This window comes from Myiozetetes cayanensis, unplaced genomic scaffold, assembly GCF_022539395.1.
Source record: "Myiozetetes cayanensis isolate MyiCay16 unplaced genomic scaffold, myiCay2020 scf10, whole genome shotgun sequence".
In the NCBI taxonomy this organism is placed as follows: Eukaryota; Metazoa; Chordata; class Aves; order Passeriformes; family Tyrannidae; genus Myiozetetes; species Myiozetetes cayanensis.
This window is the reverse complement of record NW_026086605.1, coordinates 17,385,643-17,411,205: the sequence shown is the minus strand read 5'-3', so window position 1 is coordinate 17,411,205 and position 25,563 is coordinate 17,385,643. Positions and strand designations below refer to the sequence as shown.

Below are 25,563 nucleotides of genomic sequence, written 5' to 3'. Positions count from 1 at the left end.
GACTATGAGCTCAGGCAAAATTGTGTGTACAAAAGGCTTTGATTTTTTTCTGTGGGATGGGTAGAGGGGTGTGTGTATACAATGTGAGTAGTGTTTGTTCCTATGAAGCTCTTTCTAAGAGAAGAGCTGCCTTGATAGGTTGTCTGTTGGAGTGACATTTGCAAATTCTTTGGTTACTTTGGTCTTAGCAATACTTCAAACAGATATTCTGGCTTCAAGCAGCTTAGGAAAACCACTTTTTGTTAAGTGCTATCCATAATCTGTGTGTTTGTCTCCCTCTTGTTCTTTAGGGCTGTGTGTGGGGGAGGGAAATATGCCTCTGTTTTGATGTAGCAGCACTATTTTGTCTATTGGTTTACTGTGCCAAAATAAAGAAGGAAAGCATCTTTGTTTATAGGCAGCTGTATTTATAACTTTTTAGCATCTCATACTGGCTAGCTTTTAGCTGATTTATTTTTCCTGCTCTAGAGAGTGCCTGGATCATGAACGAGCACGGCTTGAAGAAAATGCCGAAAAACGCCTGGAAATCTTCAAGGAACTTGCAAATAGTTATACTAAAAATGCTGATGAAAAAAGTAAATTAGAAGATCAGCCTGGCAGTGAGCAACCTGGACCTCTGGTATTTTTATCTATCTACCCCAAATGTCTCTTTAACTCACTGCATGGTATTTCTTAAAAATTAGAAAGATGGTTTTGAGGAATTGCATGCAGTGTAACTGTATCTTCAGCAAGATATATTGATCCCATTTAATAAGCGGGGTTGCTGAACCTTGGGATTTAGGAATCTTTGGAGTTTTCTGCATTTCTCCAACACAAAGTGAAAATTCCTGTACACAAAGAAATTGAGGGAAAACTGCAATTATGATATAAAATGCATTGCATTAAGTGCCTATTTACAATCCTTGAAGCTGATTTCTTAGGCCCTATATCTGGACTGTACTGGAGTGATCACAGAAATTATCCATGCACTTAAGTCATAACTCGCTTTTTACCTTGAGGCTGTCTCTTGGGAGTTTGAAATCCTTTATTTTTAAAAAACAAAGAAGAAAGATATTAAGGTCAGTATTTTGAGTTAATCTAATCACATTAAGTTACTACAAAATTATTTGACTTCACAAACTTTTACAGATACATGAAAATTTCTGGTGTATTCCTTCTAAAACTGTTTGCTTGCTGTGTTCATCCAATATTCTCATTGAATTAAAAAATACTAGCTTTTATAGTAAATTTGGAGGTGATCTGTTTATGGATATATAAAGTAGATTGTAATGTTGGGTCATTAAATATTATAAAAATAAGGTAGCTATTACTGGACACTTGTGTGGGAAAGGTAGGCAGAAACTGGCAATCAAAATGCATATGAACCTTCAAAATGGTTTTGAAGTCAGAATTAATGGTACTTATATGTTTGAATTTGTAATGGTCTTCCAAATTTTCTGTAGAAATAATGGCTTTTGTATAATTACTTGCCATTTCTAAATGCATATAAATTATCTTTCAGGATGAACAAAATAGCACAGGACCAGGTACCTGCATTGATTTTGAGGGCATTATTGAGTCTCTGCAGAATGATATTACTGATATAAAACTTCAGGCAGAAGCAGCACACCAATACATTGTGTCCCTAGAAGACCCACAGCAAACTATATGTTGGCTTGAAAAACAACTGGAAAAAATTACCACTGAACTAATTGAGACCAAAGAACAGCTGGCAGAGAAAACCAAAGGTAAGCTGGGTCTAGGAGTGACATGAAAGAGACAAAAAGGAAATTACTGATTGCTGTGAAATAGAAATAACAATCTAGTTGAACAGGATTTTTGAACCAATTTTTATGTATAGCAGTGGTGATTAATTATTTTTTGTATGTTCAGGTTGAACAATTTTTCAGGCCTTGGTTATTTCATTTTTAAAACAAAACTTCAAACTATCAGTTGCAGACTTTGGAGTTGTGATGTAAAACATCCAAATTGTTGATTCCTGACTGTAATCCCTGTACTTCTCATATTTTGCTGATGTAGTGTTTTCAGGTATCCTGTGAACCATTCATGGAGGAAAAACTAGCAGTACCTCATCATGTGATTTCAGTAGAGGTCTTTTGACATGATCTGTATTTTGTATGGGTTGCAAGGCCCAATTTTCCTGTTGAAAAAACTTAAACAACTTTGAAATGTGTCCTGTAAGTAGAGGTCAACTTGAAAATAAATCTGTTGAAAAACTACTGAGGTACCAGAAGATCCAAAAGAATGAATTACTGAGTAAGCTATGTAACGACTGATTACTTGATGCAGACTTTTTTCCTGTTACAGACTTTGGAACACAGAGGATTAAATTGGACGAGTCTGCTGAGCAACTTAAAGACGCAACTGAGGTAACTTTCTCCTAAAAAAATTTTGTGCAAAATTACTTGCTTTAATACTAAGTTCCAGTAACTTAAAGTGATATTACAGTGTGCTTCTAGCTTTTTTTTTCCATATCAAACATAATTTAACTAATCTTGCTTCTAAATGTGTGATATAGTTCAATGATTTAACACCACCTGAACTCCTTTTTTTTTCTTTTCTAAGAAAATGGATATACAGAATAAAAGGATTCAAGAACTAATAGACATTGTGGAACAAAAAGATAACGTTATTATGAGACTACAAGGTTTGATGACCTGTTCAGAACAAACCATAAAAGACAATGTAAGTCTTAGACACCTCAATTTTCTTTATACAAAAAAATCTTAGCTTGTGCTTGTAACAGACTTAGCTACTTCAGGAAATTGAAATTTTCTGTAAATACTTGCTACTTGCTTGAAATAGTAGCAGGTCAATTGGCATTAAAACTAAAGCCACAACAAAATGTGGGTGTGGGTGTGAAAAGTGGGATTTTCAGAAGCAGTGATCTGAACTTATTATTAGAGAATTCTAGATCAGACTCTTAACAGCCATAAAAAAAAAAAATACAGCCCAAGTGTGAGAACTTGAACAGTGAGAATAGTGGAAATGCATCAGTGTCTGTTTTTTTGTCTGTATGAAAGATGAAGAAAAGGAGGTTTTGTTGCAGCAAAAGGCCAATTTTAAATGAAGTTAAAAACTAATAATGTGAAAAGAACAGTGATTCTGTAAATAGGCAAAACCAAAAAATCAGTGACATTCCACCCACCACCACCATGCATGCACACTTGCAAAGAAAAAGCAGTAATAGAAATATACTGAGCAGAATTTGCACTAAGAATATATAACATGGGTATCTCTGCTTTTGATATGATTAATATAACTTGAAACTGTCTAGTCTGTTGCTAGCTCCTGAATGCCAGAAGACTAACTTGACTAAATGTATACAGGCTTAAAAAAAAGATCAAAAAAATCAAAATGTGCAGTTAGGGGGTTTGAGGATTTTTTTTTTAACCTGATGTCCAGTAACCTGAAATAGCTCTGAGAACATTTTAAATGAAACATAGTCAGCGCTCTGATCCGTTTCTCTCTTCCACTAAAAACTTGAAGCTTTGACCACACTTAATCTCGTATTCTCTCTCTCTGCCCCTCAGCACCTTAACTTTTCAATAGTATGAATAATCAAAGAGTGATGAGAGTTGTAGTGACTTCTTACTATTACTCCTCCTTCTAAGAGCAAGGCTTTAACTGTCCAGTGTTTCTATGAGACTATATGGCATGAAATTTTAAGCATGACCACAATTCTCAAGTCTAATAGAGTAGTCAAATAGATACCTATGTATGGCAGAGCTGACTAAGGCTTTCAAATTGCATCAGATCTGTCATGACAAAAACGATTTGTGGCTTTGCTGAAGGACATTAAAACTCCCAGCTCTACCAACCATGATAAGAAAGTGATTGACTTGTAGAACTGACTGTTTGCCCTTTGAACAAATTGGGAATTTTGTCAGCTCTTGACATTGAAAATTATTTTCAGATGGTAAACTAACTTCTCTTACATGTAAGTCCTGTATTTTGTATTTTCCTGTTTTTTTCTTTTATTCCTGTAGAGTGCTAAATATAGTGTTTATTAGCATATGAAGTTGTACAGGCTTTTGGTTTAAGTAACTGATCTGTAACTGACTTTTTCCTCTGACAACCCCTATACACCTTACCCAGATAGTTTTGTAAAAGTATTTGTATATAAAAAACTACTAAACCTTTAAAGTTGCATAAATTGAGCACTTAAGAGTAATTGATGCTATTTTAACACAGAACAACACTCCGACTACCATTAAGAGAAAATTAGCAGAAAAGAACTTTAATGAAGTGATTGAAAGCAGCCAATTTAAGGATTGTGAGGAAACTGCACTGGAAGTGGGAAGAAAACGTTGCTTTGAAAATAAGTCTACCATGGAAGAAGAGCCTCCTACAAAGAAAGGTACAATTTCTACCATCACTCAACAGGGGGTCTTCAAAAAAAACTTGGTTACTATTCCAGAACAGATGCAAAAAGCTGTGAAGCGTAAACGTCGCGTTATGAGGAGGAGATCTGCTTTGTTAAATTGTAAACTGAAATAACTGTTGTGTAAATATAATCTGTTTTACAGAAGGTCCTATATTATTTACTCCTAAGTGCTTTAAATAAAATTTAGGTTTTAGACTCCTTCCTTTCTGATACTTTTTCTCAGCTGTGTATCTACTTGCAGACCCAGCTGTAGTTCTTAGGCAATTTCCTAACAGTGGTTTTTGCACTAAGCTTGCTATTGCTGGATTTCGGGGAAAGTGGCATCTCCTGCTCAAGTTTTTTAACATTATCTAAGCAAGCATCAAAGGTGTCAATGACTTACTGATTGTTCTACCATACAGTATGTGCTGTAAAACTTGATGTTTCATTCTGTATTCATGAGTGGGAACACACCAGCACTGGTCAAGGGGAGAGTGCTAGCAAAGGAGAAAAGCTTTCCACGTTGAAGGGAAGTAAAATTATTTTAAGTCCACAAATTATATATTTTGTATAGCTCTTATGCTTGCACCTTCAATCCTTTTGCTTTCCTTTCTTTATTTGTGAGCTTATCAGGTGAATAAAGTCTATTAATAAACAAAGGTGAGCTGTATGGGACTTGTACAAAATGGTACTTTATAAGGGCTGTCTGCCTCTACCCAGCTCAGCTTCACTTTCTCATAGAACTATGGAAAACATAGGTCAAACAAGGGTGAAAGACCTTCTCTTTCTGTAAAAGGAGAATTGTCAAATTCACATGGTCACAGAAAACTGAGGCTGCAGATGGTGAATAAACTGAATGGTGGACTATCATGCATTACAGTGTGCAGTAAAAAAATGTGGGAACACTCCTTGCAGTAGGTCAGTTTAAAGTTTATGGTGCAAAGAGTTATAGTAAAGGGAATGGGTTTACGTGAGGCTGGCTCTGCAGGGCTCCATCTTAGGCCTAGTTCTCTTCAACATCTTCCTTAATGATGTGGATGTGGGATCCAAAGCTATACTAAGTAAGTTTGCCAGTGCTAGCTCTCAACTCCCTTGAAGGCAGAGAGGCCCTGCAGAGAGATCTAGACAAAGTAGAGGGCTGGACAGTCACCAACTGTGAGAAGTTTAAAGAAGACAAGTGCTGGATTCTGCACCTGGTACAGGGCAACCCTGGATGTACATATAGACTAGGGAATGAGAGGCTGGAGAGCAGTGCTCCTTTCCATGATCCTTGGGGCTCCCTTCAGTTCAGGCTTCTATGAACAAAGCACTTCTTACTCTGGGTATTGAACTTTAATAGTTACTGCCCTAGAAGGTGGGTGAAGCAGGTAACTCTCATATTCCAGGCATGGTTAGGCAAGCCGCCAGTCGCCAGGTTCATGACTGAGAGGGTTAAGCAGTGTTGCACTCAGTTCTTCAATGTTAGGGACGTTCCATAGGAAGTGGCAGGGCCTACCAATAGTAGCAAAAGGAGGTTAAAATATTAGGTTAAGTCGTCTGATGGTGTGTGATCCAATAGGACATTTCTGATGTGAAACTTTTTCAAATAAGTGTCATTTGAAGCTAAGGACTAGTGGTTTTAACAAAGCATGTCTTAAGACACTTCAGCACTTCTCCCTCTTAGCCAAGTTTGCACAATTCCAATCCAGGAATGTGTGAGGAATATGTGGTTATTTTGTCTGATATGCTTTCCTGTGACTACACAACTGAGCTTTCAGAGAACCGTTTCCTAAATCTCAAGTTTTCAATCTTGTAGGATTTAAAAGTATGACTGTACATGCTACGGTAAAACTCTTGGTGTGGCTGATCTAGCAAGAGCCCTTGGTGTGTCTTATTAGAACATAAAAGCTACAGAAAAGCAGGAGAAAAGAAGTGTCTTGGGGACTTTAATCACTAAAGACCAAAACACTGCTGCTAATGCTTCAGCATGACTTTGTTAGCGACTCAAACTAGTGACTGTAAAACTTGTTGGATCTGTTCAGAGGATGTTTCCATGAAGCACACATGTACCTATGTGCTTGATGCTCCCAAAGTGAGATGACTGCTGAACTCCACCTTACTGTAGTTACAGTAGTCACAAGAATCCATATTATCTCCCTGTAGTACATAGTTATGATGACCTAATCCTTAGAGATAGTCAGGCTTGATTAATACTAAAATATAGCATACATGTCCCTAAAAGGACACAATTGGATTATAACACACTTGGGTGAAATACAGCTAGAGTCAGTTTTGAAGGTGATGAAATACATGTGATTTTTAGTTTTGGGAATAAATCCAGCTAATAAAACACTTATGGAAATTTGGGGTTGGGTTAATATGTTATAAGTCTTCCATGGAGAACTTTACTTGCAACATATTAGGTGTGGGCATTAATAGTTACCCTTTTATCTAGTGTAGAAACCTACTGAACAAAAAAGAGGGGAAGGTTCCAAACACTAAGCCAAAAAAAAAAAAAATCAAACAAAAGTGCTGGATTTTTGACTTTATTTTTAAAGTAGCATGATATTGAGTGTGAATAAAACTTCTCAGAAAAACATACAACATCACTGATCCTCTAAATGTAGGATGGGTAATTGCTGGTTCTATTTAAAGGAATTGTTGAATCAGTGAAGGTGGAAACTAGATATAACTGTGAATGTTATCTAGCTCATAGGTGTTATAAATACTAATAAAACTAGGTAGATTTTTCTGCTAGTGGTATAGAGTAAAGGCTGGAATAGAGCCATAACAAACTTTTTTAAGTTTTCTGCAAATTATGCCTCAAAGACCAAGAGGCATCCATTGGAAGTAAAACAGCTCAGAGGCCTTTAACTACTTCAAGATTACAAAATGCTATGAGGGTGTGGCTTTCAGACAGTGATTATTTTCTGTAGAACAATTGCTGTTTGTATTGCTAGAGACTTGCACTATTGATTTTAATCAACCTGAGCTCTGTGGACATTTTTTAATTGTTGATGTTGTTTTGTTTTTAGGAGATAAGACAGGCAGATGGGAGAGCTCTCATCATCTCAAGAGAACTGATAATTCTGAGACCTATTCAGAAATACTGGCCCTGAAGGAAAGAACTGAAACCTTGGAAGGTCAGATAGCTGCACTTGAAGAACAATGCCAAAGAGAAAAAAATACAAAAGAAGAGTTAAGTTGGCAGATAACCAGCTTGCATCTCAAACTGTCTGCTTCTGAAGAAAAGGCTTATGGTTTAAGTGAAGAACTTCAGCAATGTCAAGCTGACTATCAGGAGATTGTTTCCAAACTGGACAAACAGAAAGCTGTAAATAGGGAACAAGAAGAAAAGATTATTCAGCTAAATAACCAAGTAACAGCTGCTGAACAAAGTATAATTAATAAAGTGTCCCAAATTAAAACAATGCAGTCCCAAGTAGATGAGTTGTATAAATGTCACTTAGAGTCTTATGCTATGGATACTGATATAGTTAATCTAAAGGATTCCTTAGACCCTCAAAAAGATGAACCACAGACAGCTCAAATGAGTCCTGCATCTATGCAGTTCCAAACTGTTTCTACAGGAGATCTGGGACAGGAGAGCTCCTTTCACCGCAGTATTGAAACCATTTGGGAAGAATGCAAAATTATGATTAAGGCTTCTTCCCAAAAAAGTTGCCAGATTCAAGAACTACTTCAACAACTTGCAGACTTAAAGAAAAGACTTAATGACAGTGAGAATTACAGTAGTCAACTAAAAATAAAATTAAATGAGATTGCAAATCAAGATCATCAGTCTGTAAAGGAAAAAGATATTATGAGTCAGTTACAAGAGCAAATCCTGAAGAAAACTCAGGATTTTGAAAAACAGGCTGCAGAAGATCAGAAAGTAATTGCACAGTTTCAGGAGAAAGTTACTGGCTGTGAGGGAAAAATAAGAGATCTTGAATGTCTATCGGAAGCTAAAGATGACAGCATAAAAAAGTTAGAAGAAGTACTTAAAGAAAAAGAATCTACTATTTTAAATCTACAAAGTAGTACAGTAGCTCTCCAAGAAAAATGTACCAATTTGGACAAAAAACTGAAAGAACTGAATGAACAAGAAGCAAATCTGAAGGATGAAGTTGTGCAGTTGACGAACAGCTTGGAGAACATGAAACATGCTCTTCAGGAAAAGGAGAAAAATGAGAATGAGCAAATACAATCTATAGAATTGTAAGTAAATAGTGAGATTACTCATAGCCTTTTGAGAATAGACCTAAGTTAAAAATCCCTTAAGTCAACATCAGTTTATTTTGACATAACGCATTTTCTTTATAAAGAATTTTATAAACTTGATTAAACGAACTACTTCATTGAGAAGTTTTAATACACTACTTGAATTTTATAACAAAAGCAGTTTGTTACTTCAGGATCATATAATAAGAAATTGAAATGCAAAAGTACAATTATAAAGCTTGTCACTGATCTGCTAAAGCCAAGATTCTATTGGTGAATAAAACTGGGAAAGAGCTTGAGTTACTGTGTAAAAGCTGTTTTTTGAGGTGTGTAAGACTAATGTTATGTATTTGTAACCTAAGGCTACGTAAAGATCTTTCTGAGAGCTCTGCCCTTGTACAAAGTTTGAAGAAAGATTTGGAGAGGAAAGAGGAAGAATATACAGATTTGAAAGAGAAACTTGCTGATGCCAAGAAACAAATTCAGCAAGTACAAAAAGAGGTTGGTAACCAGAGGCAAAATGTTTCTTCTGCAGGTTTGGGCCTGGGGTTCTGTTATTAAAACTGGTTTTCACAAATCACAACTACAAAGGTTAAAAGTGATTCACAATAAGGCTATTCTGAGTGATATATTTACAGTAACATTGAATTTTAAGTTACATAGCCATTTAAGTTGTAAACTAAAGACCAGATGTTAGAACACAGATTAGTACAGATATTGAAGGGTCACATAAATTTTATTAATACCCTTGAGAAAGAGTTGTGAAAGCTATGACTAATCTGATTATGGAGAAGGATTTTATAATCTTTGTAACACCAGTAATCTTACACTGTTATTTGTGCTGACTTCAGACTTGTGGAAAAGACTGATCTCTGAGAGGAAAAAGATAGATTAATCAGAAAAGAAAACACGAACTTCTAGAGACTTTTAAATCTGATCTATGTTTCCTATTAAGGCTGGGGAGAAGAAACGAATAAATGGAATAACTCAATACTGACAATTAACACTGGTAAAAGTTATCAGACAGTAAGTTTTTTTAGAACCTCATGGGATATTGCAAAAACTTAAAATTGAAAGATTTGTAAGAGTTTGGGCCTGAAAGTTAAAGCATATTAACATTTTCACCAGCAGCCTTTCCTACTCAGCATTCAGTGTATAATCCTCTGCTTGAGAAATAGCAAGGAGTGGATAAGGTCCCATGGCAGAAAACTTGTTTTTTAAAGGACAACCAAATTGTAGCTTAATTAGGCTATTTCTTGATTTGTGGCTTGTTTGGGGTTTTTTGTGTGTTTTCAGAGTCGGGTTTTTTCTTTTATTTGGGTTTTGTGGTGGTTTTTTAAGGAGTGGGATTTTTGTTAGGTTGGTTTGGTTTGGGGTTTTTTTTCCTTCCTCTCAAATGTAATACTCTGTGGTTAAAATCCTTTCCTCAGAAGGACACACAGTATAATGCTCTACCAGACCCTGGAATTTGGCTAAGATGCTTGCAAAAATTTGACTCTTAATTAAAGTAATTGGTTATTTAGACATCTGACAGAGATTGGAGAAGGCTTATAACTAAATGTTAGTTTTGCTTGCTGTCTTGTTGCAGGTGTGTACAATGCAATCTGAGGAGAAAACCCTGAGGAAAAAAGTTAATGAACTGGAGCAAATTAAAACTCAGTTTAGTGAAGAATTGGAGTTCAAACAGCGCACAATCCTGAAACTTAAAAAGGTATTTTTTCCTAAAATTATACTTGTTCCTAATTTTTTAAACTAATCCAATAATGAGTTTTCCAAGCAGATGGAGAAAGCTTAAACAGGTTGAAGTAAAAGAGTAGTCAGCTGAAATTAGTTTTAACAGGTGAATGAAAAACATTTAAAGAAATTCTCAGGCACGACATTGCTCTATTTAAAACAATTTGACAATCTGCCTAGCAAATACATACTTAATACCTTCAAAATTTCTGAGTAGTGACACTTAGATATGTTACTCTTAATGTCTTCCTCTTCCTCTTTTTTTTTTTTTTAAGTAGCTTTAATGCTCCTTTATATTATATGAAGAACTTATTTATTTGGACTGTCTTAATGCTTTTTTCTTTTTTCTTTAATTTGCTTTCAATGTGATATTTAGGAGCAGTCAAATAATGAGAAACTGGAAGAAATCTCCAAACAGTATGAGAAAACACATAAAGGTCAGAAAAAGCCATTATTATTGCTTTTTTATTTTTTGTGTGGATTGTCAACATAATGGGTGGTCGTGTTGCTAACAAATTGGGAGAATCTTCTGTATTTATATATTAAAATACTGAGAAACTCCAACTTGGATATTAGAATCTCACAGGAAATATTTTTATTGAATCATTATTAGATACATAGTAAGCAAAGAAACAATCTCAGAATAAGAAATGTAAGCCTTGGAGAAAGTATCAGTGTTAACTTATTAAATGTTGGGATTTATTTTCCATTTTAGTTGTCCATTTTAACAAAAGCACAAACTAGCACAATATTAGTTTCTGCAGATTTGATAAACATTTAACACTTGAACAGTGGTTAAATTTCTCATAGCCATACAAGCTGTAGTCTGACATTTAACACCAAAATACACCTAAATCAAGTTGATGAGAACAGAATCACTGGACAGTTTTAGATTTGGATAGTTCAGTAGAGATGCTCTATTTCTTTCTAACGGAGCTTTTGATGTCAGGAAATGGGGAAACAACTTGTCATCAAGGCACTTTGGGAGACAATGGTGGGAACTAGGAGGAGGCTTATCTGTAAATTAATTTTGAAATTTTCAGATCTGTGTGCAAAGGAGAAAATAATTGAAGATATGCGGATGACATTAGAAGAACAAGAACAGACTCAGATTGAACAAGATCGAGTGCTTGAATCCAAATTAGAAGAGACCAACAGATTAGTTTTGGGTAATCTCTTCATGGAAAGGGAGCAGGGAGGCAAAATTATTTTTAATGTGTATTGTGATAGCTGCTTTTGATTTCTGGGTTTACTTGTTAATTGATATTTAGGCATTACTTTCATGTAACTCAACAATTTTTTTTAAAAGCTTCTGTTGTCTGTAACTTTAGTAGAAGGATGTGAACATGGTCAAATAAGTGTTCAAAACTATGTGAGTTCAGTGTGAATTCGTTTTGTATTCTGACTAGAACTGGAAGCATGGAAGCAGAAATACAGAGAGCTGAATAACCAAAGCAATAGTGACTGGCAGCAAAAGATGAGCAAAAATGAGGAGAAAACCATAAATGAAAACGAGGAATTAATGAAGCTGCAAAAAGAACTGAAGGTAAAATATAACACATAATTAATATATAGTTTTAAAACTATAACTTCCCTTTCGGAGTCTAAATTTTTTTGCATAGCTATCTTCAAAAGGTAGGGCATGATATGGCCAATTGTTACACTGGTAAAGGAAACCTCCTCTGAAAGCTGCAGTGCACCACTGCAGTGAAGTCTGGATGCAGTGTCTTTGTGATATGTGTCATCACTGATTCCCCATAACGAAGTGCATCCTTCCCTACCATGCAAGGTGTTCCTGTAGCTGGTCTCCTCTTATGGTTGTCTTGATACAGCTCCTGAAATCTGTTCCAAACATCTTTCCTGTCAGTCACTTAATCAAACTCTCTCAAGATCTTGTGCTTGCTGCATGACCTGTAAGCCCGTTCTGTAAGGCTAAGAACTTACTTCTAAATCTCCTTGGAACAGAAAGTAGACTTTCTTTCTAAGCAACTTTACAGATGCCTTCTGTCTTATGTGGTACAATGTCTGAGATTTGATTGTGATAGAGAAGGAAAAAAGGTTGCTGTGGACAGAAGTGACATTCTTAGATGTGAGCTATCTCTGCTTCCCATTCAAACTGTACTGCATTCTTTACCTTTCAGTCATGAAGCAGAGGTTAGTTTTGTAACATGTCCTTTAAGGCAGCATAAAAGATTGGGGATTTGTAAGTTAAAAGAGTCTCTTTACCATTACTTTTGGTGTAAGTTTTGTAGTGTTTATGACTTACCTGGAACATTGTGAGGAAAGAAAACACCTCTGTTCCATAAAGATTTGCCAGTCTGAATAAGAAGTGCTGAAAACTGATAAATTTTTTCAGTAGGGAATAACAAATGAGAATGTAATACTTGTATTTGGAAATATGCTGGAATAGAACTGTGCTAGTATTTCTTTTATGTATTTTGAAATTCAATGGTATTCTGAATTTTAAGTCTTTTTTTTTTATTATTATTTCTACCTATCGTATTATTTCTGGTTTCATCAAAATAGGAAAATGAGGCAAAGTATCAAGCTGATAGAAAGAAGTGGCTTGAGGAAAAAATGAAACTCATAAATCAAGTAAAAGAAGCTGAGAGTCATCTCAACAGAGAAATGAGGAAGTTTGTGGAGGATAGAGAACATCATGTAAAGCAACGAGCAGAAATTGTAAGTGACTGGATGTCTCAGCAGAGTCCTCTAGGGTAAAGCTTTAGCACAGAGCAAATCTTATGTCAAGTGTTAACAGGGTGGGCACTTGAGGTAGCTGGCCTTTGTCAGAGTTCCCTGACTTTCTCATATGGCAAAGCCTACACAAGATCTTCTCAATATGAAAAGGGAAAAGTAAGAGGATCATAAAATGAAAAAACTTTAGTACATAATGAAATTACCATGCCAGTTCCTTTCAGTCCTATACTACCACCTCACTATGAAGTCTTCAAATTTCATATTGTATGTAAAACACCAGTAAATAACCTATGCTAAAATGAATTGCTCCTTACTGAAGCTAAGGAAGCTCACTTTGGAAAATAAGGTTTCTTGCTTGGATTTTCTTAAAAAAAAAAAACCAAACCAAGAAAAACTCCAAGCAAACAATCTGTGAGACTTTAGAAGGCAGAGAAAAGGCAAGAGAGAAAGGAAGAGAAGTTGTTAGAAAAAGCATTTTGCAGATATAGAGTAAAAATACTTGATCTATCTGCTGGGATTTTGACTAGCATTGGAGTGACTGATGATTACTAAGATGCATTACTTGGTCACTGAACTCTGTTAAGGTTGTAATTTGTTAAGCATATGAAATTTTTATATGAACCTCTACAATCTAAAACTATATTTGCATCTAGAGGTAGTTAGCAATGACTTTCTGGACCAGCAATCAGTACAGGAGGATATTAGGAGCTAGAACTACTTTCACTTTATCTGTGAATTTTCTTGCCTGAGGCTTGTTACTAATAAAATCTTTGAGCAAGCAAACGTGAGTGGTGGTTCTTTAAAAAAATGTTCTCTTCACAAAGAGTATAAATATAAATACGGATTTTCTAACTGAAAATTGGTTTGCTTTTGTGTATTTGTAGTGGGACTAGTTCTGTGTGAGCTTTCTAAGATCTACATAGGCTCATAAGTTTACTAAGGCCATAAAATAGTACTAACTGTGCAAAACAAAACTATCATAACAGTTCAGATACTGTGGAGAAGTGGTCTTCTATTCTAACCTATCATTTTTCCCTCTTTAGGAAAGGCTTGCTGCACAGCTGGTAGAGAAGGATAGTAATCTTCAAAAGTGGCGTGAGGAAAGAGATGAACTAGTAGAAGCTTTGGAAGTACAGCTCAAGAGTTTGGCTTCTAGCACCGCACAAAAAGATAAAGAAATAGAAGAGCTGAAACAGGCTGCACTAAAGGCTTCAGAAGAGGTCAGTTCTCTCTGTCTTCTTCCTGTGTGACTTTTTTTTTGTTTTTGTTATCCATTAATTCTGCAATAGCAGTATAATTGCACTTGGCATTCCGGTTCTCCTTTTTGTTCTTAAACACTGTTATAAACCTTTTGCAGATAATTTAAATAAGAAAAGCTTTGTGTTTGCTTGAAACAGAATTTGTAATAGTAACTGAAATTTCAAAATATTAAATAGTTCAAATAAACACTCTGATAGCGAATTTGGACTGGATATCTGAAACAACTATCACATTTGTTGCCTTTTTCACAGCACCAAGAACTTCATAAACAACTGGGAGGTGAACCTGTCTAAATAAGCATAGTAAAATAAAGAGTTTTGCATTACATTTTCCCAGACTGTTGTAAGACTTTTCTTCACTTTACATAGGGGCATTAAATTACTGGCTTTGTATTGGATGCCTGACTGTTTTAGCCTGCAGTTATAGAACTGATATTACCAAGTAAACATAATGATGCTTGTGAAATATATTACTTTCTTCTGACAGCCCTGTGGCAATGTTTGCTTTTTTTTATTAGAGTAAGGAAACTGACATAGAAGAACTAAGAAAACAGCTGGCTGAGAAAGATGATTTTATAAAGGAATTGAAACAACACATTAACCGTGAAAGCCCTCAGTCTTTGTCAGAAGTACCTTTACCTGAAGAAGGACAAGATAAAACTGCTCAGTCTGTAAGCAAAGAGGTATGTTTGTGTAATTTATAGAAAGTATGCACTAATGATATTATGCACTAATAGTGCATAAGTATGCACTAATGATATTAACTTTTTGTTGTTTTCTCAGTATATATTTCTGTATAGTTTTGGGAATCTTCCTAAAACATTTTTGTAGTTCTTTGTACTTTAGCTGTATCTTCAGTTCTTGCTCATTTTTTTTCTCTTTCATGCTGACTCTCAGAAAATGAGTACTTTAGTTAATAGAATACTATCTCTCTATACATTATAGAACTTCTGCACATGAGGGAAAAACTAGTTAACTAACTCGAGGTTCTAGAGATTTGGAGACACAGTATTTGTAGTGTCATCTCAGTTTGAGTGTGTCAGTGTTAAGGGGATTTCAACTCAAACAACTTTGCATGATGTCACCTATGGTGTGGTGAGACGATTCTGTAATTAAAGCTACCAGCCCATGTGGGTGTTTACAAGAACAAAGCAGTATCTTGCAATCCACTTAAAACCAAAACAAAATAATATTTGACATGTACACAAGGAAAAGATCTATTTTGCTTAGTTCCTGAACAAAAATTAAAAGCCTTGTTACTGTACTGAGTCTTCTGATTCTGACTGAACCCTTGTATACATGCATCCTGAACACTATTTAATGAGGTCATTCTCCTTCTAATTGGAATTAATGTTATGTGGCTCCATTGCTAATTAATAATGAACAGGTCTGAACACAGCTGCTACAAGGTATGATTCTCCTCTTGTTGCAGAACTCGACTGAATGCTAAAATACATCTCTTCATCTCTTTACTGTCTACTGGCAAGTAGGACTGTATGGCTAGTTTCTTGCTGTTTCATCAATTCAGTTTGTGCTGTACAGATAAAGCTTGTGATGTATGAGCTCTTGGAAGGGTTGCTGCTTAATGTAGCTTTGGTAATAGCAGATAAGAGATCACCATAAAATTAGGTTTTTGGTATAAAATCAGTTACAGAGAAGATGTGTTGTGAACAGCTAGTGCTGAAGTACTTACCTTGAGCCAGTAGCAACCATACTTGATGTTATGGATAAGGAGAGTCTGCTACCATGATCATTGTGTGAGAAACTGTTATGGTGGTGTGGAAGTGAATGGGGTAAAGTTCTGGGGAGAAGTCAAATAATTCTCAGGAAAATCACAGTGGAGAGAAAGAAAAAGAGCTAAAATGGTCAAGGCAATATGTGTCCCCTGCCTTGTGAGGAGAGGCTAATAGCCTGGCACTCTGATTAGAAGAGGTTAAGGCCACTTAAGAGGTTACGGTCATGGAGCTGAGGCTTAAAAAAAGTCATGGCTGGGGGTAAACAGAAGGCAGAACTGTTCTTCCTACAATCCTGCAAGAACTGGGCAGCAGTTGCTGAAACTAATAGGAGTTTATTTTAAAACAGGTAAAATAGCGTATTTCTTTATGAAGGAGCTAGTGTTTTTCTGAAGGTAATGGAAACCAATACTGCCAGTAGGGATTAGTAAAAATTGTAAGTAGAAATCTACAAATGTATTTGTAGATGGATACTCTGAGGATTAGGCAGAGGTGTATCTGACATTTCTAATGCGAAAACTGAGAGTGCTGCAAGGGTACTGATGGAACAGATGAGAAGGTGACCAGGCTCACACATGTTATCCCTACACGGCATCTGGTTTCCATTCCTGGAGGCAGAGTATTGAACTAGATGGACTGTTGGTGAGACCCAGCAGGGCACATGATCTCATTGTGAACAGATGTTACTGTCTTAAACTGTTGTGTTTCAGCCTAGGTGTTCATTAGCTATCTGCAATTGAGCTTTTTTGCTGTAACTTTAGGAAACTCAAAATAGCTTGAGGTTTACAGTGGGGCATATTCTCAAATTACTCATTGTAAATATTTACAGTTTGTGGGAAAACAAAGCAAGGCTAGTCCTATAGCTGGAAAAAGTATTCCAGTAAGATATGATGAAGGTAAAGAGAATTATTCATAATCTCAGTGTCCTAGCAGTGCCTTCTCATTAATTGAGCTTGGTATAAAACTTTGAAAATTTTATACAGTAGCACGGATTTTGCTAAATGCACAGTAGGGAAGAAAACATGTCCTGTTGCCTGAATGATTCTCAAGTTTTATTCTGCAAATCTTTTGATGAGCGTGTCACCGGATTTAGTGGCTTTTGGTAGAAATGAAAGCTGTATAATATAATTATGTGAATAATTATATCTGACTTCAACTGTGTGCTCATGAAAACTTACCTCTCACTGATGCATGTGAAGTGGCTAATTATTAGATATGTCAGCTGGAGAAAAAATATAAATTCTTTTAAATGGGTGAGCAGTAGCAGGGCAGACTGCTTGCCAGTTGGACCTTACTTACACAATTTAACTTCTCTAGTGTAGAAGTGAAGGGAAAGCTCCCTAAAGATAAGATAGAAAGATTATACTTTTCTTGCAAAAGCTGCTATTACTGCCTTGTTCCTAAGGAGCAGCAGAGTTAAGATGCAGAAAATCATGTCGATTCTGCTACCCTCGCTGTGAAAACTGTGACTAGTTGTCTCTGCTCTTGAGGAAAATGACTCGGAAACAAAGTATCAGGTTGAGTTCAACAGGGAAAGTTCTGTGATCATAGATACAAATTTTAACTTTTTAAAATCTACCAAAAAAGTTCTAAAATAAGCGTTAAACTCTGCTGTAGATTTCTTCACTTCTGTTGTAAGTGTTCTGGAAGCTAACAGCTGGAAAATAAAAATGCTTACTTTGCAATCCACTGCAAAATGGGGGAGATATGTATTATACTATTTAACTCATAGTTATTTTAAAACTTGTTTTCTTAAAATTTCCATATACTTACAGGACCATTCAGAAATTGTCCTTGACTCTTCTGAAGTGTCCACGGAAGATGGAAAAACCAGTCGGTTCCCAAAACCAGAGATGGAAATCCAGTTCACGCCTCTGCAACCCAATAAGATGGAGGTGAAGCACCAGGGCAGCACTTCACCAGTTACAGTTAAAATGCTCAAGCCAAGAAGGAAAAGGAAGAGTGTAGAGATGAATGAGGTGTGAACTAAACCAACTGATAAAATCTGTAGTAGAGCTTTTCAATGTATTGCTCTCATCATTTACTAAAACCCTGTCTTTCTGACTTTTCACTGAAATCGTAAGGATATACGTAGGGTATATTTAAACCTTGTGCCCCCACCCAAGTGGTGGATCTCTGGCCTGTGTTGAATAAGGTCATAGAGCTCAACTGATCCAGACTCTGGACTCCTTTCCCTAATTAACACTTTACCTTTTACATTTCTCTCTCCCTGCTGGTGCACTTTCCTCCTGTCTCCAGCTCTGGTCTGTGGGATCATAGACCAGTTCTGTAGACTTGCTTCTTTTGGTTTATACAATCATTGGTATCAATTATTATTTCTTCAAATTTCCTAATTTTCTTAGGATTTTGTGAAAAGTGAGAACAAGAGAAATGCAAAACCTGCTATGGCTGATTCCCCTTCTACAAGCAACAAAAAAATGGTTTGATTTTGTTCCATTTTTGAAGTTAGTTTAGCCTTTTCTGTAAAGGTGGACTCGTTAAAGGAGCAAGTATTCTTATGGGGTGGGATCTTATCCTTATCTGTGTACTTGAATAGGATCCTTAAACACTTATGTTGCCTTTCTACTAAACTCTGTAAGCCAGCCAAATAGAGTGTCTGTGTTTGTCAAGAATGTCCTAGCTACAGTGTGCAGTGATTCAAAGGAGGGATGTTACATACTGAGTAGTCACCCAGACTAGTTTGAGCATACTATTAGAATGTGATGTTATAGACATTGCCTTTGAAGTAAAACTAAGGTTTATGTTATCTATATTTATGGCAATTGTAAAAACATTATTTTAGGCCATAGTGGAAAGCTGGGCAGATTCAGAGGTTGAGTGGTCCATCTATTTTCTTCATCAGATTCCTCTTACTTTGTTTATGATTTGTCCATCTTGTGTAATGTAATACTCTATAGCTTTGAATCTGCCTTTTTCAAAAAGGTAACTATTTGTTTCCTATGTGACTCATGTCCTTAAATGTATTCTGTGAAACTTTGGCAATTTTTTTTTGAATTCTGGGTATACAATGAGATTGTCTACATTACTTACTGTAGTGGTATCATTACTAAAATGAACAGGGATGTCAGTAGCAAAGCTTAAACTGTCAGCTTGAAAATAACATTGGAATAAAATTAAATTAAACGTTAAGTCAATTTTCAGCTTAAACAATAAACTTTTATTTCTCTGCAGATGTCAACTACTCAGTCTCTTAGAAAAGAATACCCCTTAAGAAAGCAAGAATCTACTTTAAGTAAAAGGTCAGCTAAGAAGAAAGATGGGACACTCCAGAAACTTGGCGATTTTTTCCAAAGTTCTCCTACTATTATTCACTCCAAAGGTTTGTCCAGTATAAATAAGGCTTATTCTCTGTTCTCTGGGCATTGCAGAATGACAGAGTAGGAGAGTTTGTGTTGATTGCAAGGACCAAATGGTTTTAAAGTTTAGGTTAAGTGTGAAAGGTAAACCAGGTGGAATGGAAGATATTGTGTGGGATGTGTGCACATATGTCATAAAAGCAATGATAACTCTTTGGCTCAGAATACCAGAGTTACTTTGTACTCACAGGTAAAGACAACATTAGAAATCTGCCCTGCTGCTCTAAAAAACAAGAGATGAATCCAAACTCCAAATCTTACCTTGTTCTACATGCAATACCTTGTTTCTGTGGAAACTTTCTTAATATTTTTTGATGTATGTGAGAGGGAAAGGTTGGTTCTAAGAATCTGAAAGCTAGTGCCTCATGAAAATGTTAGGAAGACTTAACAAAATTCATTAATTGCTCCATATTCAATTTCATTAAATTTAAACATAGCCTTGGTAAGGTTAACTACTAGAACTTTCTATTGAAGAATATACTTTTACTCTTTTCCACAGTAAGACATGATCTCTGGGTTACTGTGTTTAAAAAAAAAAGAATTAGCAGAAGACACAAGAAATTGCCAATGTTAAATTCTAAAAGACACTATCATTTATTTAGTTAAAACAAGGGTAATCATTATTTAATGTGGACAGTTGAAATAAGCTCCTGTACCAACTTGAAAACTTGTCTCGCATCTTTATTTATCTAATGTAAGGCAGGTTTGTCATATTGGTTCCATGAGGACAACATTTATTACCAAATTCAGACTACTCAAAATTTCATCCTTAAAATACTTGATTTGAGCAAATGAGTTCTGCTTTGTAACCTTTATTAAAATGTCCTGTACCTTTTACCTCTTTGTATAAGAGTATTGTTCGGGATTTCCTATTGCTTTCTAGTGCATATGCTCCTCTCTTTATAGAGCTAGTACTAATTTGATAAAACTACACAAATATATAGAGAAAATTGACTCTACATTGTTCTTTTGTCAGCACAAAGGACTTAAATCTGTACGATTCATAAGTCTTTAACTTCCAGTGACATCTGAATCCTGGTTGATTTTTAATGTGCTATTTAAATGTGTCCTTTAAGCTTTTGCATCTGAAGCTACAGAAAACTGCTTTCAGCTATAGAAAACTGTGGTAGTCAAATACCACTTCTGAATTTTTATGTTTGACCTTTGGACTACATCGGTTTCATTTTTAAACTATTTTAAAAAAACTTTCTTTATTCATGAATTTTGAGGCTCACAAAACCAGTAAGACATGTATTTATGACAAAATTTGTCTTGTAGCAAAGAAGCTGATTGAGACAATAAGCTCTCCCAAGTCTGCAGAACCAGAAAAAGTCAAAGAAGATGAGCTCAAGCCGAAACGAGCTAAGAGAAAGCTGTATTCAACTGACATTTCTTCCCCCCTAAATATCCCTGTTCCTTCAGTAAGTGATTACAGGTTACTGTTTTGCTCACTGTAATGTTTTTCTGTAATCTTAGTTTAAAATAAACTAGTAGGGGAACAAAACAAATCTGAAGGTTGCAAAAGAGGTTTGAAAATAACTTACTTCTTGATTCTGCCTAACCATTCCTTTTGGGCTTTTCTTCCTGCTGTTTTATGTAATTTTCTGTGTTTTCTCCCTTGTCTTCCCCCTTTGACTGCTGACTTACTGTATGGGTGATACAGTAAGTAATCCTCCACGTACTACAACTAAGATATCTGTGAATCCAAATGTAAAGATATCTCCAGTTATCTTTACATTTGGATTCATAGATATCTTAGTTGTAGTACGTGGAGGATTACTTTTTCTTGTGCTACAGTAGTTAAACCTTACTTTGTTTTGCCAGTAGCTGCAGTTCATTTAAGTGTAACATAAAGGAAGAATAGAAATAGAGACCATTAAGGGATCCATATATTTGGAATAACATGATTGAAATACTAAAGATAAAGGTGTGCATGTACAATTAATGTTGCAGGGTAAGTGAGCACCTAAAGTGATTTTGCATTCCTTTTATACCCAGCTGATATTTGGGCATAATAGCATGTGGATACATCCATGCTTTTCAAAACACAGTTTAAATAACCTTCTGGATGTGGTTAAATTGTGTTGTCCTATCTAAGCCAGTCTATAAAAAGCCTTATAAGGCCAGAGTTTGATGTATTGTTTCTGAAATCCAACTGAATGGTTTTGATAGTAACTAAAAGTGCTGAGAATTTCTTGCTCTGTTGCTTCTGAAGTATATCTCTTCATTCTCTTCAATCCTTTCTTCCCCATGCTGTGGTAAGCATTTGCCCATACTAAGATATCCTGTTGAATTACCTGTAAATTGCATGAATGAATGTGGCAGAAACCAAAATGCTGTCCATAGCAGGAAAACAAAAATTATAGAAATGCAGAGCAAAAAGAGCAAAAAACTTGGAAGTGAATGAAAAAGTGAAAGACTGAATCCTGGAAAAGTCAGAGAAAGCTATAGAAATTTAAGCTAAAAACTATGTTTTCTGGACACTTCCTGTATCACAAAATGAGTATTAGAAATTAGAAATGAATGCTGCTTTCAGATCACATTTTTCTTTGAAGTTTTGTGTTCCAGAAAAAAAAAAAAAAAGGAATTGTGTGTTTCTGGTATTTGTTGCTCATTATGATGCACTAAAACAGTTTCTCTGTCCTGGAGACCCCTGACTAAAAGGTCATAGAATTACAGAATTGTGAAGGTTGGAAAAGATTTCCAAGATCATTGAGTCCAACTGTTAACCCAGCACCACTGTGTTCACCACTAAGGCATATCCCCCGGATGGTGATTCCACCACTGGGCATCCTATTCCAATGACTGACCACCCTTTCAGCAAATAAGCAAATTTCATTCTGAAAACAGATTCTGGGGAAAACTGTGCTGTTGGTCACACACGTCTAGAAGTGTGTGTCATTTGTCTCTGAAATGCTGAATAACCATTATTAAATATCATCTTTTTCAGATCTTTGTAGAACAAAAAGAGAAGGAAAGTGATCATCTAATCATCAAGCGACGGCTACGATCAAGAATAGTAAAATAATCTTGCAAAAATGTGTTTGAATTTCCTAGCTGGGACATATTTCCAGCTGACTGTATGTAGGAAGTAGTAGATATTTAGTCATGCTTCAACATCTGTATATAGTTGTACAGAATTGTTCTGACTCCATTAAAGTTGAGACATTCAAGGAAGCTTGTGTGTGAAAGTTCTGTTTATTTGTTGTTTGGATTGATGTCTTTGGAAGTGTTCATAACTTACTCATTGTGCAGTAAGAGCTATGCCTGTCCATGTGGAATGGCTTTAGTTGGTTTTTGTTTTTTTTTTCCCAGACAGCCTGTATACCCACCATAACTTTGACTGGAAAAAAATGAGTACACATCAATACTTGTATATCTTTAAATTCTTTAAAAAGATTTAAAAAAAACTGTTGTGGGACAAAATTAAGAAATTTGCACTATGTGGAGAAATATGATGTTTTCCATTACTGGTGTGGATTTAACTGTTTTGTATTTATTTTTCTAAATTACTTAATTTAAAAGCATAATATTGTTTCTTTGGGGATTATAATGTCAAGAAATAATTATAATCTGCTACTAGAAGTGACCCACTCTTGGACATTTGACATTTTCTACTCAACTAGAACAGCTACTTCTTGATATAGAAATGTTTCAGCTTAGTGACTGAGTAAACATTTAAAACATTCTGATTCCATCAGTGTAGCATTTACTAAAGTCACAAGCACTGTATTTCGTAGGATTTTGCATTGTTTGCAGAATGGTGATCTTTTTAGAAAGAGCTGAAGTTATTTTTGACAATTGCCTGGTCTTGGCATGGATGAAACAAGACAATCTCAATAAGTTGATCATTTACTCCAACTTGTTCATGCAGCTTTCTTACTTTTATTTTCTTGAATTACTGCCAACCATACAGCCGTGTGCACGGGGGGCAAGAAGGCCAGTGGTATCCTGGCCAGAAGGACTGGGGCAGTGATCGTCCCTCTGTACTGGGCACTGTTGAGGCTGCACCTCGAGTACTGTGTTCAGTTTTGGGCCCCTTGCTACAAAAAATACATTGAGGTGCTGGAACTTGTCCAGAGAAGGGCAATGAAGCTGGTAAAGGGTCTGGAGCACAATTCTCATGAGGAGTGGCTGAGGGAGCTGGGGGTGTTTAGCCTGGAGAAAAGGAGGCTCAGGGAGGGCCTTGTTGCTCTCCACAACTACAAGGAGGTTGTAGCCAGGTGGGGGTGTCATGTTTTGTCCCAGATAACAAGGGATATGACCGAAGGAAATGGTCTCAGGTTGCACTAGGGGAGGTTAGATTAGATACTAAGGAAATATTTCTTCACTGAAAGGGTTGTCGAGGATTGGCTGCTCAGGGAAGTGTTTGAGTCACCATCCCTGGAGGTACTTGGAAGAGGTGTAGATGTGGCACTTGGGACATGGTTTAGTAGTAGACATGGCAGTGCTGGGGTAACAGTTGGACTCAAAGATCTTAAAGGTCTTTTCCAACCTTGGTGATTCTGTGATTCTAAATAACAAGTGATAAAGCATTGTAACAGTTCATTTCAGTCATTTCACTGTTTTGCCTTTTTATTTTCCAAAATTTGAATAAATTTATTTTCTGAAACTAGGACAACCTAGTTTAGTATCAATCTTTTCATACATTGAAAACTTTTGATATTTAACATAAAGTTTCCTTTTTCCAAGAGAATAAGCTTAGATCCTTGTAAATTTAATAACCTACTTAAAAAAACTTGGCCTCCCTCTTTTTGGTGTTCTGTTTTCCTACACGAGGAAGGAAACTCTTCTGCAGTATGGAATGGTTCTATTTCTGGTTTAACACCTGAACCCTGAAAAATGTACAGCAACACTGTTGTCTTTGAATAGTTCCTTTTGATCATACCACACTATGAGGGATAATTCCTAGAAAATAGCTGATGCTGCTTGTGTCAAGCTGCCCCAACTTTTGCACTGATTAAGCTTCATCTTTAAAACACTGTTCCTTGCTCAGCTTCAGCTCCTTTTTGGGGAACACTTTTTCTTCTGCCATCCTCATGGCACTCCAATTACAGAAAAAGTGAAGGCTTCTGGAAGGAAAATACACGGACGCTACTTCAGAGAGGTCAAGCTTTTATTTTTGGCTAAAGAAAGCAAAGGGGAACAGTGGCACCATTTGATCAGCTGATGAAGAGGGAGTGGAGTGACTTTCTGAAGTTAAAATGAGAAAAGAGCAGAATGTTTTTGGGATGATCTTTCAGTAACTGGACGGTTTTCTGTAGATATTGCAAGTATTTGAATGTGGTTGAAACCTGATTAGTGCTGTGAGAGAGGAAAAATAAAAATAACAAAACATATCCGTACCGGCCATTCACTTAAGAGCTGGACTCGATGATCCTTGCGGGTCACTTCCAACTTAAAATATTCTGTGATTCTGTGAAAACGTGTCCTCTTGGGTCTGTGCAAGGCCCGTTACCGTGCAAGCCTTGCCAAGGACCGCAGCCCCCGGGAGGTGGCGCCGGGACATCGCCAGCCGCGACACTGGGAATCAGCTGGGAGGGCAGGGGGCAGGAATGTTTTGCTTTGTTAAACTAACCCACTTTTGATGCCAAGCTTCATAAAGAAAATTGTTCAGAACGGGAGCTTTCAGGACTGTATTCCCTCGGCAAAATCCTAGTCCTCCAGATCTTTTTTTTTTTTCCTGTTACAACCCTGCCCACACACAGAGCAAATCGGCACAGAGCCCTGTCAGACAGGGGTTTCTTTCTCAGTTCAGGATTCTGAAAGCAAGTATTGGTTTATATGTGCTGATTTCTATTGTAACCTGTTCATCTATTGCTGCACATCAATGCTCCACAGGAGTTTTTTACTTTTTTAATGAAGATTAAATTTTCAATGGAAGTATGCTTTATTAGGCAGAACTAGAGGTCCTCTGAGACTGTAGAAAAATCATGAGTTTTTTTTAAGAAGAATTTGTTTCCAAAGTTGCTGGATTTAATATTTATAGACCTGTGTACTGATGGATAAAGTTGGACTTTTTTTCTTTCCTTTTTTTTTTTTTAAATAAGATGTGCCGGGACTTAACAACCATTATTCTGCTACAGGGGACTTAGAATGCATTTTGTGTAAGTGCTATAACATTGATTTCCCTTTGAATTACCTACAAGAGTAAGGAATATTCTCGGAAGCAAGCTTTGGCTTATTTTATG

At 36.1% G+C, this 25,563-nt stretch overlaps 1 protein-coding gene across 2 annotated transcripts in view; it reads left to right on the top strand.

Moving 5' to 3' along the window:
• KIF20B (kinesin family member 20B) overlaps window positions 1-22,549 on the top strand; it is a 38,204-nt gene extending 15,655 nt beyond the window's left edge. Inside the window, exons 15-33 of one of the 2 annotated variants that reach the window (XM_050334578.1) lie at window positions 469-619; window positions 1,502-1,727; window positions 2,308-2,369; window positions 2,566-2,685; window positions 4,195-4,360; window positions 7,381-8,566; window positions 8,932-9,070; window positions 10,158-10,280; window positions 10,680-10,740; window positions 11,347-11,472; window positions 11,713-11,849; window positions 12,830-12,985; window positions 14,047-14,223; window positions 14,781-14,945; window positions 17,771-17,974; window positions 18,359-18,436; window positions 19,188-19,335; window positions 20,651-20,793; window positions 22,323-22,549. In XM_050334578.1, the coding sequence (XP_050190535.1) occupies window positions 469-619; window positions 1,502-1,727; window positions 2,308-2,369; window positions 2,566-2,685; window positions 4,195-4,360; window positions 7,381-8,566; window positions 8,932-9,070; window positions 10,158-10,280; window positions 10,680-10,740; window positions 11,347-11,472; window positions 11,713-11,849; window positions 12,830-12,985; window positions 14,047-14,223; window positions 14,781-14,945; window positions 17,771-17,974; window positions 18,359-18,436; window positions 19,188-19,335; window positions 20,651-20,793; window positions 22,323-22,400 (3,646 nt within the window). In that variant the 3' untranslated portion in view covers window positions 22,401-22,549. The remainder of the gene's footprint in view (window positions 1-468; window positions 620-1,501; window positions 1,728-2,307; window positions 2,370-2,565; window positions 2,686-4,194; window positions 4,361-7,380; window positions 8,567-8,931; window positions 9,071-10,157; window positions 10,281-10,679; window positions 10,741-11,346; window positions 11,473-11,712; window positions 11,850-12,829; window positions 12,986-14,046; window positions 14,224-14,780; window positions 14,946-17,770; window positions 17,975-18,358; window positions 18,437-19,187; window positions 19,336-20,650; window positions 20,794-22,322) is intronic. The other variant, XM_050334584.1, reaches the window with a different exon arrangement.
• Window positions 22,550-25,563: the final 3,014 nt, after the last annotated feature.